At 32.3% G+C, this 13,811-nt stretch overlaps 1 protein-coding gene and 1 long non-coding RNA gene across 6 annotated transcripts in view; one reads left to right on the top strand and one right to left on the bottom strand.

Annotated features, from left to right (window-relative positions):
• LOC126887227 (uncharacterized) overlaps positions 1 to 13,811 on the bottom strand; it is a 214,045-nt gene that overhangs the window by 57,688 nt on the left and 142,546 nt on the right. The gene's annotated exons all lie outside the window — the stretch shown is intronic.
• Positions 1 to 13,811, top strand: part of LOC126887224 (uncharacterized) — a 158,959-nt gene that overhangs the window by 118,300 nt on the left and 26,848 nt on the right. For all 5 annotated transcript variants that reach the window (XM_050654626.1, XM_050654628.1, XM_050654629.1 and 2 more), the window contains one exon: positions 9,286 to 9,438. In XM_050654626.1, coding sequence (XP_050510583.1) covers positions 9,286 to 9,438 — 153 coding nt within the window. The remainder of the gene's footprint in view (positions 1 to 9,285; positions 9,439 to 13,811) is intronic.

Raw genomic sequence — 13,811 nt, 5'->3', positions numbered from 1 at the left:
TGGCTCCAATATTATCAAATGCCATAGACCTAATAAGAATAGACAAGGCATGGTAGGCAAAATGCATCGTAACGCGGAGAAGTCGATAGGGTGCGTATCTATCTCTTTACCGCGCGATCCCGCGCATGTGACAGACAAAGATGGCTAGACCACTCACAGTGAGTAATGGTCAATGACGTCCTTGATAGTGGCGTTACACCTTGATGCTCAGAGCGGCCCATAGCTTACCTAGTCTATTCTTATTATATCTATACATATTTCGCCGCTACTCACGCTGGCATCGTTTCAAGGTACCCACACCATGGGCACGCATGGAGCGAATATAGCCCTTCCTTTAATAATTTAAGCATACATTGTGAGGATTTTATGAATTTTTTTTTTCGACACCATTGCAGGATTTCGGCAAGGATTTAGAGAATTGCAGGGTTTGAGAATTAAGCAACATTATTAGAGAGTTTTTAAGCCCCTTATTTCAGTACCGTTAAACGTTATACGTTATTCTGCTCATGCGCATTAACAAAAAAATAACGAATTTCTTTATTACCGGATAAGGTGTCCCCTTATTTAGGTAGAAATAAGGTTCACGTTATTAAGGGATTACGTATTTGTAAGATTGCCAAATGTCATATATCTAAATCATAAAAAACGAGAAAAAAGTTATATGAGCTGAATCAAAGATAACTAGAATAAAAAATATAGTAACGATGTATAAAATTGTAATCAAAATTTGTTTTTCTTAAAAACTACCTATTAGGTAATAAACATATAATATAATTGAATATATTGAACGTGTCTTATATCTGAACGTATACGTGAACGTCTTAATACATTTTCTTCCATTATGGCAAATAATTCAATAAAATAAGTTATAGCACACAACTGCCGTTTTATAGGTTACGTTTGCCAAATGTCAATTAACGTTAATCTGGTGCGTATTTTCTAAAAGGATTCAAAAAGTAAACAGGTTATCCCTTAGTTATCACTCGCGCATGACAAGTATATGCAATGCGCATGACAAGTATAACGTTTTACGTTTAACGTACGTCAAAAAGTAGAGTTTAGACATTTTTTCCCACATGTTTTCTTAAATTAGTCTCTAGTCACTGCTTTTGCATGCCATGATTTAGTTGCAGCATGTTTCGTAGATCGTAGCTGTCTCTTTATTAGACTATAGAAAATATAATTATTTATTATATTTTCTCCCATGTGCTTCATTCTTATCTTTATGTTGAATGGTTTAATTTCAACCTTTTGTAACGAGCCTATAAACACTGAAAACTACATAATTACAAAACTATTACGCAAGCCTACACTCTTCGATAAGCCGCCTACTATTATAGAATAAGTGATTTTAGTAGAGAAATTGCTAAAGTGGAAATTATGATTGACAGGTTCAGTGCCAACTTGGTTAGAGCAATGTCCACCCAGAACGCAATAGATATTTTTGCCATAGATATATAATATACCTCTGTATAGATGTATAAAAAAAATAAAATAAAAACCTTCGATTTAGTTTTGACACGTTTGGAAGATATCTGTCAAATTGACAGCTTTAGACAACTGTTCAGTTAACTGGACGTCGGTGTATTTTGTCAATATTCATTTCAGTTACCAGCGTCCAGTTAACTGGACACACAGAAAAACTGATTTTTTCATTAGTATTTAGAATAAAACAATAAATAAAAACAACTATTTGAATTTCAAAACACATTAATCAAAAAACAAAACAAACTAAGGAAATTAACAGAGTTTAAAAAAAAGAATGTGTGTGTACTTTGTACGCACGTAAGAAGTTATACTTCTACTACATATTATGTGATTTTTAAGACAATCAGCCCTATTCTGTAACTTTTAACAAATCGAATAGAAATGACCAAGTCGAATCGTAATTACCCAAAATCGGAATGTTTGATATCTATCGCGTCATTTTTGTGTTTGGATTGGTATTCTGTAACTCATATCGTAATCGAAATCTCTGACTTCTATTTCACGCGGTTCTGAGGAGGCGGCAACCGCGCATTAACCAGTGTTCTGTGACATGGGCCCTGATTCTAAATCAAATTTCGACACTAAACAAGTCGCTTTCAATATGGCGACGGTTGAAATGCGATTGTGCGAGCCTTGTGGATTTTAGTTGAACTAACGAAGTGACGGCATGAAATAGCGACTATCGAAATTAATAGCGACTTTAAAAAGGGTGTTGATATTATAATTTCGACTGTCGAAATTATTTGACACGGAGATGAATGATTGGCCAAAAGCGAGGTTAGGTTTAGTTTAGATGTGTTTTGTTTATTTCTTGCAAGGAAAACTAAAGCAAAGGGTATTATAATATAGCTGGGTTTAATTGAAATTTGCTTGTTTTGAGGAATTAGATAGAATAGTATTAAATTAGAAATATAATAATTGAGAATGTCCACAACATGAATCATCAACTCAATGAAAGATGTAAGGTAATAATCTGGGAAAATTAGTAAAAAACAAGAAAAATTAATTACCAGCTATTTTATTGCTGGACATGCTGAAATCAAATCTTAAGACTTCCTATATTAGTAATATAGCTGTGCAAAGTCCACAGAAAGTGTGCTATTTTGTTTATAAACAAATTAGTGCTCCGAAATCTTTTTTTATTATTGCTCTATAACTCCGAAAATTTTAACTTTAAACCAAAACACTCACATAAAAATTGACAGTAATTCTGCACATTGATAATTTATTCCAATTTCCTTCGACGGAAATTTTCCTCGGAAAATTCGGGTTTTCCAAACAAAATCTTCAACTAAAAATTTTCAACTAAAATTTGAGGGAAGTAATTATTTATCAATAATTAAATAATTTGGTGACAGTGACATAAATCTTTTTTGTTATAAGTGTCTTGAAGATATGAAAATTTGTATGTACAAAGAGGACCGGAATTAAAAGGTATCTAATGGTTCAAATATTAAAATCCTGTTGTTTATAACTCTGTCGCAAATGCCGGTCAAATTTGACCAGTTATACCTGGAATCACTCCTCGCAATTCAATTTGTTTTTCTTCGTAAAGGACACAGAAGCCGTGCCCTTTTCAACAGCGTTTAATAACTTAATTTAATTAAATCTAATATTTTCTGAGGGGTTCTATTTGTTTATAAGCCAAAAAATTGTTTCTTTATAACATTCCTGAGACCGCTCAAATGGTCCAATTTCAATCCTGTAAGGAACGTTGAATAGGTATAGTGCTTTTTTATACGAAAATCATAGTTATTCTGGTGTATCATAATCTTTCTGGTTATTATTTCGACCGAAATTTTTTAATTAACATTTTAATTATTGCTAAACTATTGGTTAGATTGTCGCCGGTCTCCTGATATACAGAGAGGGGCTAAATTATGGAATAAATTCATTTTCTCTAAAATGGACGATTTTAGAGAAAAATCCCGAAACAGGTCGATTTTTATTTTTAAATTAAATTTCTTGGCATATATTTCAAACTAGTGACCTCATCCATCCGAGCGTGATGACGTAATCGATTATTTTTTTTAAATAGGAATAGGGGTTCGTGTTGTAGCTCATTTACAAAGGCGTTCAATTATCTATTCAGTATTATAAACATTAATATCATTATTTATACAGGGAGGCCAAAAAAATTTTTGAATTAAATTAATTGACGCAAGAAGAAGAATGCATGTAATTTATTTAACTCAAAATACATTCTATTGCTGTCAGAAAATAGAAAAAAATGTTTATTTTGCAAATAAACATTGCTTTTAGCTTAAATTAAATGTTCAAACTGCCAATAGGTAGGAGGGAGGCTGTTTGTGATTTAATTTAAGCGAAAAGAAATGCTTATTTGTGAAATAAACCTTTTCTTCTATTTTCTGACAGCAGTACAATGTATTTTGAGTTAAATAAATTACATACATTCTTTTTGCGCCAATTAATTTAATTCAAAAATTTTTTTTGGCAACCCTGTATGAATACCTAATGATAATAATGTTTATATTACTGAATAGAGAATTGAACGCCCTTTCAAATGACCTACCACACGACCCCTATTCCCATTAACAAAATTATCGATTACGTCATCACGCTCAGATGGATGACGTCACTAGTAAGAAATATATGCCAAAAAATTGTAATTTAAAAATAAAAATCGACCTCTTTCGGGATTTTGCTCCAAAATCGTCCGTTTTAAAGAAATGAATTTATTCCATAATTTAGCCCCTCTGTATAATCTACTATAATAAATCTTTCATGTCATCAATTATTTAATTATTGATAAATAATTAGGTACTTCCCTAAAATTTTAATTGAAAATTGCAGATTTTTTGGGAAAACTCGGATTTTCTGAGTAAAATTTTTGTTGAAGGAAATCGGAAAAAAAAATAACTTTGTGCAGAACTAAATTACGGTGAATTTTTATTTGAGTGTTTTTGGCTCAAAGGAAAAATTTTAGGAGTTACAGACCACTAATTGAAAAATAAAGAAGATTTAGAAGTGCTAATTTGTTTATAAATAAAATAACACACTTTCTGCGGACTTGTCATACCCCATATTACTAATAAAGTAACGCATAAATTCGTTATTTCGTAAAGTGGTTACTTTAAGGAAAATTCCCGAAACACGTCGATTTTTATTTTTAAATTACGGTTTTTTGGCATATATATCATACTAGTGAAGTCATCCATCTGGGCGTGATGACTTAATCGATGATTTTTTTAAATGAGAATAGGGGTCATATGATAGCTCATTTAAAAGGGTATTCAATTCTCTATCCAAGAATATAAACATTAACATAATTATTTATACAGTGTGTTCAAAAAACATTTTTTAATTAAAATAAGTGAGACAAAAAGAAGAATATAATGTAATTATTTAATTCAAAATACATTTTACTACTGTCAGTAAACAGAAAAAAATTTTATTTGACAAATAAACATTGATTTTCGCTTAAACGAAATGTTCAAACTGCCAAGCGACAGGTGGGTGGCAGCTTTAACATTGAATTTAAGCAAAAAACAATATTTATTTCTCAAATAAACATTTTTTTCCTGTTTTCTGACAACAGTAAAACGTATTTTGAATTAAATAAATTACGTACATTCTTCTTTTTGTTTCAATTATTTTAATTAAAAAAATGTTTTTTGAACACCTTGTATAAATAATTAGGTAAATGTTTATATTAGTGAATAGAGAATTGAATACCCTTTCAAATGAGCTATCACATGACCATTCTCATTTAAAAAAATCATCGATTACGTCATCGCGCCCAGATGGATGACGTCACTAGTATGATATATATGCCAAAAAATCTGAATCTAAAAATAAAAATCGACCCGTTTCAGGATTTTTCATTAATGTCGCTGGTTTACGAAATAATGAATTTATGCGTTACTTTATGGACGCACTGTATATGCAATCTTAAGATTCGATTTTAGCAATAAAATAGCTGGTAAATAATTTTTCCCAAAAATGGCATTTTTTCGATAATTTTCCCAGACTATCAACAAGTTCCAATAAACGGGAGCGCCAACCCAAATTCTGAGCAGTCTCAACATGATAAGATTAATATCCCCAGTTGTAACTAATATCGAAATGAATAAGAATCGCTATATTCTGCGGCTGTCATGGCGGTGTCGAAATGAAATTGCGACTGTCGAAATGAATTAGAATCAGGGCCCAAGGTTGTTACTCGAAATATGCCACCGTTGCCATATCCTCAATGTTTTTATACTTTCTTCATACTATCCTCAAGTTTTGAAAAGTAAATAAAATATTAGTGTAAATACTGGATGCAAAAAGCTCAAAAGAGTTTTAAATGGTTTTAAATGGTTTAAAATGGTTTTAAATTAGAGTTAATTAAAATTGATATAAAAAAGAAGATAAACTGATAAATAAAAAGATAAGTGAAAGTGAATATAAGAAGTATAAATGCTTTTAACGCTCGGTTTTATAATCAGTTAAAGTGGACTTTAAATTTTAAGTTGGTACCTTTATCAATGCAATTCATACGGGTAAATGTCAACTTTAAAGTGAACTTTAGTTAATGTTCACTTTAAGTTGATTATGAAACCGGGCGTTTTAAATCAAAGATATTTAGATCTAGCAACTGCAAAGATATTTAGATTTAGGCATAGCAGTTGCCACTAGGGCATCTATGCCATTTCGTTCGTTGCAATCCGGGACTGCACGCTGGGGTTTGTTTTGGTTGGATCAGGGAGAGCAGCATATGTGCCTCCTGATGAGAGACTAATAAGTTTCGAAACCGGTAGGGGTGCTTGCAGCACTCTCTGGTTGGACTAGAATATGGTTCGGCTGCGTTTTCGTTTTGCAACGAAATTGAAAATGGTTATTCATTTTTGATTTTTCATCAAAGATATTTAAGTTGATGTTATGTATTAGGTTTGTTCCAACATGAACTTTTGGACGGTCCAGAAACCGTCACGAAACTACTTGTACCGTTTGTTGTGCGCATGTTCGTAATTGTGTCGCCCAGTTATCGTCCGATGACGGTAATTTGGAAACTGATGTTGGAACGGTTACCTGACTGATAACTGATTTATCTATCAATATGTATATTGTTGTTGGTATATCCAATGATAAAAACCAAAGACGTATGCCGTAGATATATTAATTATTATGTGACACATGACAGAAGCTCGAAACAAATGACAATCAATGAAAAACTTATGAAAAAAAAATGATTACTGATATGGTCATCACGAAACCGTCACTACAAGATCACAGTTCTTGTTGGAACAGTGGGAAGGACGATCCGATGACGATCATATTTTGTTGGAACGGATTTTGATTAAATAAATTATTTAAAATTGATATTACTAATAATATGCAATCTTTAAGATTCGACTCCAGCTGAAATAACTGCTAAACAACTTTTCCCAAAAATGGCAACTTTTCCATAATTTGTTCAGACTATGAGCGTTGACTGATAAATATACAAGTAGGTATACTGGTATAATATACAAATATTTATATATTTATCAATCAACGCATAAGAAGTCTATTGTATGCTATTCTCGTACATTATACCATTGATTGAAATGTACAAGAAATAAAAGCAAAAACAGTATGGCAACACTGCGAGCGGCAAACATTCAGATGTCACATAGCAAATAAATAAGGTTAGGTCCTACAACATGTCTAAATTAAATATATAATTATCTAAACAAATAAAACCACAGACTAAAAATGAAGCAGCTAAAAAAAAAGGTAGAAATACTATAAATAATTATAAATAAGCAGTAATCAATTATTTTTATATATAAAATATAAACGTCAAAACAAAACAAAATGCGCTTGCGTCAACCACAATTCCGATAATCGAAATCTCACCTCGACAGGGTAAATGCTGTCGAAGTGATTTCTATGGGGCTTTTCATCGATTGTCATTTGTTTCGAGCTTCTGTCATATGTTGTATAGTCTGTGTATAATATTAATATGCACGGATTATACGACATTTGACAGAAGCTCGAAACAAATGACTGTGAATGAAAAGCCCTATTCACTATTACGATTGTAGAGATTCCGAAGTAGTTATGGAATACGGATTTGGACTATTTCTATTCGACTTAGCCACTTCTATTCGAGTTTACTGACTTCTATCATCGAAATGAGTTACAGAATAGGCTTGAATACCAAAAATTTAAAAAAATAAAAGAATAAAACGCACACAAACACATTGAAAAATGCCACAAAGAAAAAATGATTTCTGAACGATAATAATTATTGTTGGCAAAAATTTTAAATACGCATTTTCTGAAAAAAAAATTATATAACAAATATACTTACAATCATAAAATGCATAAAAAAATAAAAAAAATAAAAACTTGCATCGGGAATCGAATTCGTGAATTTCGGGGCGCTTTGATTCGTAATCGAAGCCTAGACTCACTCGTCCAATCCCACATTATTTGTCATGTGGAAAAATAGGGTAACTGAACGTTTTACTGTTTGACAATTGTTTTAAATATAATTAAATTGTGTAGTTTAAATTTTGTGGAAAAAAATATTAAAATATAACAAAACAGTAAGAAAACAATATATTAGATGAAGATTGGTAGAACTTTTGTTGGTAATCAAATTAAGTATGTAAATCAAAGCGTTACATACCTACTAGATAAATAAATCTACGCCAAAAAATCATAATTTAAAAATAAAAATCGGACCTAATTTGGGATTTCTCTCTAAAATCCCCATTCTTGAGAAAATAAATGTACAGTAGAGCGTCGATTATCCGAACGTCGATCAACCGAACGACCGCTTATTCGAACTATCGACTCCCGCGTCCCGCACTCGAATACCGAGCAAGCGTTAGTAATTGACGCTTAAAATATCTTCAATTTTCTTCAATATTGTATCCAAAAATAATTATGTTGTTGCAAAGACTGCACTTTTTGTTTAGTTGCCAGTTGTCATTATCAAGATATAAATAAATATGTAGGTATATAAATATGGCTTTTATTCACTTTGGATAAATATGTATGACTATAAATATGTATCAATATGTTGTAGTTCGATTATCCGAACAAATCGGTTTTCCGAACACCTATGTCCCCCAATTAGTTCGGATAATCGACGCTCTACTATATTTCAACCTAATCCAAATGTATAATTACAATATGATTATAATAAAAACTACTTACCAAATTAGAATGAGTTTTCCTTGTCCAAAATAGTCCAAAAGTCCAAAAATATAGGTATATGAAAACTATTTAAAAAGGCAGTATAACTATTAACTAACTTTTGTTTGTTGTTTCTTTTCACGCAAATTTTAAAACGCAACAACCATAAATAATCTAACTACAGCTGTGCCACAGCCGCCATATTGAATAATTTTTGACATGTCATTTGAACATCCAATCAGAACAAAGTTATAATGCGCATGCGCCGGGATCATAGGTTTTAACATATAAAAATTCACCCTCATATCGCCAGTAAAGAAGTATAACTTCAAAAATCAAATTAAAAATAACAGGCTAAATAGAGCAAAAAATTAAATTAAACTCAAGGCCGAAAATATTGGTTAATTAAAATATTTCTAGCGCAAATCACAGGCCAGGGCCCGTTTTAAAATTTGTAATATAGCGCTAGATCACACCGTTTAAAGGAACACGTATATCTAACATTAAATGGGCGTCCAGATACCTGGACGTGGACTTTCACTAGAAACCCTTGCATACAGTATACTGGAGGTTGCGTCCAGTATTCTGGACGTTGGCAGTCAACCTGTTAATTTGGATTTAAATATACAAACATTTAACCTTATTATATACTCTTTATTTTAGATAACGATGTAGAAACAATATTATCAAGTGTATTTGAACATTTTCTGGCCAAGTATGACAAGAAATATAGGAATGTAGTGGAACATAAATATCGTTTTGGAGTATTTAAAGAAAATTTGAAACTTATTCATTTGCTAAATAAGCACGAACAAGGTAAGTACCTACATTTTAGATTTTAGTTGAATTAATGTGTAATGGGAATCAACTACAACTGTTACAAATAAAAAACATTGCAAAAACCTTACATATATTTAGATCTTAACTAAAGATCTAGTTGGAGATCGGATTTAAGTGCTCCTGCTTTTTATTTTGCATCAACAATAGGTTTGTTCTAACCCACGGTTCTTAGACATTTACTATGGTTGCCTACTCTGACTGTGGTGGGAAGACTTAATAGTTTATATAAAATAAACCCTATTTTATATTCTAAGTAAATAACAAGATAATATATTGCGCATCCTGAAGAGAGGGGAGTCGTGATGTCCGATCAGTTTGAATTGTTCGCGGTTGTAAGCTAACAACAAGAATTCAAATTCAGGTCTCCAGTTACGTTATGCGATGCGCGAACTCGGACGTATTTGCGCTACGGGAAGATCCTATCTTGTTATTTATAGTATCATGGTTTGACTTACGTCACAAGAGTACACAAGCCCATTTTAAAATTTGTTGCGGTAATGATCTTCGATCTTTGAATGTGTATTATTGTGTATGTATGCATGTATATTATTTGTGTTATGATTTGTCTTATATATCCTAGTTTACTTTATAGTTTTGTATGTGAAATTTTGGTGTTGTTTCTCGTAAAAACTTATTTTGAACTATCCGTGAAAAGTTATTTATTATAGTTGTACATCGTACCTATTGTAGGAGCTTAAAGGTACGATTCCGAAAGTGGCTGCAGACTGTAGCGACAGTGTCGTCTGCGGTTAGACCAATTCCGAGCAGAACTGCACTGCATCTACATAATAGCGACAACATCATTGCACGATGGGAATTTATAATAGTATAATATTAAAAGTCGTATAAGTAGGATGTCAGACGCAATGAACAACGATGAATTAATGTTATGTATACCTTTTGATGGAAGAAGAAGATGACGACGATCTTTTACTTTTGCATTATAAAAGAAAAAGGAAGTAAACTAGGTCTCTATTTAAAAATAGACAATTTGAAGGAAGCTTGCGTCGTAAATAACTGAATATTTTGCTACACAATTAATTAATTGCTCTTATTCATTTGAAATACTCATTTTCAAAAGAAATTCAATTCTTTTCACTTTTCAGTCAATTTGGAAACAGCAAAAATACGTGTTGTCGCTTTGCGGTCAGCGACACTACTGGTTCTGGTGCAATACTGCGGTCTGCGGTGGCGACGTTCTGCGTACGGCGGCGACAGTGCCGCTCTACTCGACATACAGCTCATAAGAAACCATATGAACCAGTAGGTCTGTCGCTGCGGTCTGCGGTTTGCAGTTTGCGGTTTTCTTCGGAATCGTCCCTTAAAGGTACGATTCCGAACAAGACCGCATCGACAGACCTACTGGTTCATATGGTTTCTTATGAGCTGTATGTCGAGTAGAGCGGCACTGTCGCCGACGCACGCAAAACGTCGCCACCGCAGACCGCAGTACTGCACCAGAACCAGTAGTGTCGCCGACCGCAAAGTGATAGCACGTATTTTTGCTGTTTCCAAATTAACTGAAAAGTGAAAAGAATTAAATTTCTTTTGAAAATGAGTTTTTCAAATGAAGAAGAAGAGCAATTAATTAATTTTGTAGCAAAATATTCAGTTATTTACGACGCAAGCCACGTTAATTATCGTAATAATTTAATTAAAGAAATCTTCATCGTCATCTTCTTCAATCAAAAGATATAAAATTAATTCATCGTTGTTCATTGCGCCTGACATCCTACTTATTGGGACCGTGCAAGTTCGGCAAAGCGACCTCTATTTCTACGCTCTGTACTTTTATTCGCACTTTTAATTATATTGGCCAATTATATTAGTCCTGGTTGCTGGATAATTGTCAAGACCATAGTCCAAAAAAAATAATAAGAAGAAAAAAATAAGATGCAGGTTATGTTTAGCAAACGTAAACAATTGTATGTAGTAAATAAAATCCGTTATTAAAATGCAGTACTGCAAGCAAAATACAATTAATTAAATTTACCTTTATATAATAATTGCATATCATATCAATATTGTGGAGCAATATATAATTTTTCTGAGTCAATGACAGAAGGTATGAAATATACGTCAATTTGACAATTTCAATTGACAATATGAATTATTTAAGATAGTTGCAATATTTCTCCGCGACTCGCGCACGGTCGTTTCTCGTTTCCCTTTCCAAGTACTTGCACACCGCGAATACGACTTTTAATATTATACTATTATAACTTCCCATCGTGCAATGGTGTTGTCGCTCTTATGTAGATGCAGTGCAGTTCTGCTCGGAATTGGTCTGACCGCAGACGACACTGTCGCTGCAGTCTGTGGTTTGCGGTCTGCAGTCTGCAGCCACTTTCGGAATAATACCTTAAATAATAATATATATTGTTATGATCTGCTTTTTATTACTTTTATTTTAATTGAGTATTTATTTAATTAATTATTGAATTGACACAAATCATACATAAACAATTAATAAAAAATCTCAGGGTGCCTTTTTGTCATAAAAATTAACTAAGATTATCTTAGGTTATACTTATCCTTTCTCGTGGCTTCAGTATCTCTTAGTTGATCCTTATCAGGATAAAATAGGAAAAGGAAATAAATAGAAAAATCATAAATAAGCACATACAAATACCTTTATTATCAAAAGCAATGCTCTGAAAATCTATCAATTAAATCCTGTGGGCATAATTGTCCAAATGAAACTTTTACCATATAATTGCTCTAATTTAAACAAATATTTATCGCTTTGTTCCTGATACCATTTATAAAATAAGCTAAACAAACAAATTTAGGTATTTACAAAACTACTTATACTTCCTATTAAATTATTGAAATGTTGGAACCTTAATTCATATGCTTTTACGCAAATATTTTAACTTCTGATTATAAAGAACATCTATCACATAAGTTATCGACTGACCTTTTGATTCACACACAATGATTCTCCTCTTGACCCAAACAGCTCTTCCTTGTTGATTATGTTAGGCTACCAATCAAAGCCCTCTCCGTTCTCAGCATCAGTCCAGCAGCATACCAGCAACTATTTCTCCAAAACACAAGCCAGTACTCGTTCACGCTTTTGACCAGTACTCGTTCAATAAACTCCAAAACTCTCTCCTATCTTTCTCTCAATAATAATCTCCTGAGACCCAAGTATCTTTTTTACTTGGTGTCACAAATAATTTTAGTAACGATAATTCTTGTAACTTACTCTCTTGGACTTTACCGAATCAAAGAGGTATTTCTTCTCGATTTGATTTGTCTCTCGTTCCACTTTTCAGCTACTCTCCACTAACAAACAAACCACTAGTACTTGCTTCTGAACTATCCGCGAAAACTTTTCGACTGCCCCTCTCGGATGCCGTCCACACAATGATCTTTTTTTTCCAAACTGTCTCAACATCCAAACTTCCCTTTCCCCATTCCAAATTGCCAAGCCAATCAGAAACATTTCTCTTTCGACATTCCTCTTTTTCATTCGAAAAACCCAAGGCATTCTTTCAAACAATACTTCTACTCATCCTAATCACTTTCCGGAAATTATACAAATATTCTTGTGCTTCGACAAAACAGGCTTAAAATTCCAAATCTCTCTACCTTTATTTTCCTAAAAACTAATAATTATAGCTACCTGTGGATCTTATCTTTCCCGTAACAAACAATCTTTTTAAATTATAATCCGAAATAAATTGTATTTTCACTTCACTTTATTTACAAATGCCTTTAAGTCTTCAGGGAAAAACTCATTAAGGATAGACCCACTGCGTAAAAGCTACCTTCTACTAAATAGTTACAAATCAATATACAGGCTGTATCAAATTTATGTGCCCGCGTTATAATTAAAAAATTAAAATTTTTACTCTATTTTTGATTGATAAAGTGATACATAATAATATTTATGAGGTAGGTTAAAAGGTTAAAATTTCATTATGTATTAACGTAATAATATTGTTGATGAAATTTTAGAATGCCAGGTACAGGCTGTAGTGTGGCCAAATTTATTATCTATTACATATTTAAATTCCTACAATAAATTATACAAGTATTTCTAATTCACATAATCCTAGCTGACCTCTAAGGACGATATGTATTCAATAGTTAATCCAGTATTGATGGAAATTCAGTATAAGCGACAAATTTTCAGTGTAGAATGAAAATTGAAGTCCTAGATTTCCGTAAATCTTGCATTACCGTTGGATAAACGTAAATAACCGGTCCTGGTTAATTTTAAGTATTACACCACCCAAATATCAACAGTTTTCCATAATTAGGTATTATAATCCACTAAACATCTTTATTTCACAACTATCTTTACTATTTTCCATAAAGAAAAGACATAAAAATACCGA

This window comes from Diabrotica virgifera, chromosome 6, assembly GCF_917563875.1.
Source record: "Diabrotica virgifera virgifera chromosome 6, PGI_DIABVI_V3a".
NCBI classification, from domain to species: Eukaryota; Metazoa; Arthropoda; class Insecta; order Coleoptera; family Chrysomelidae; genus Diabrotica; species Diabrotica virgifera.
Note: the sequence above shows the minus strand (reverse complement) of the source record. Positions and strands in the feature narration are given on the sequence as shown.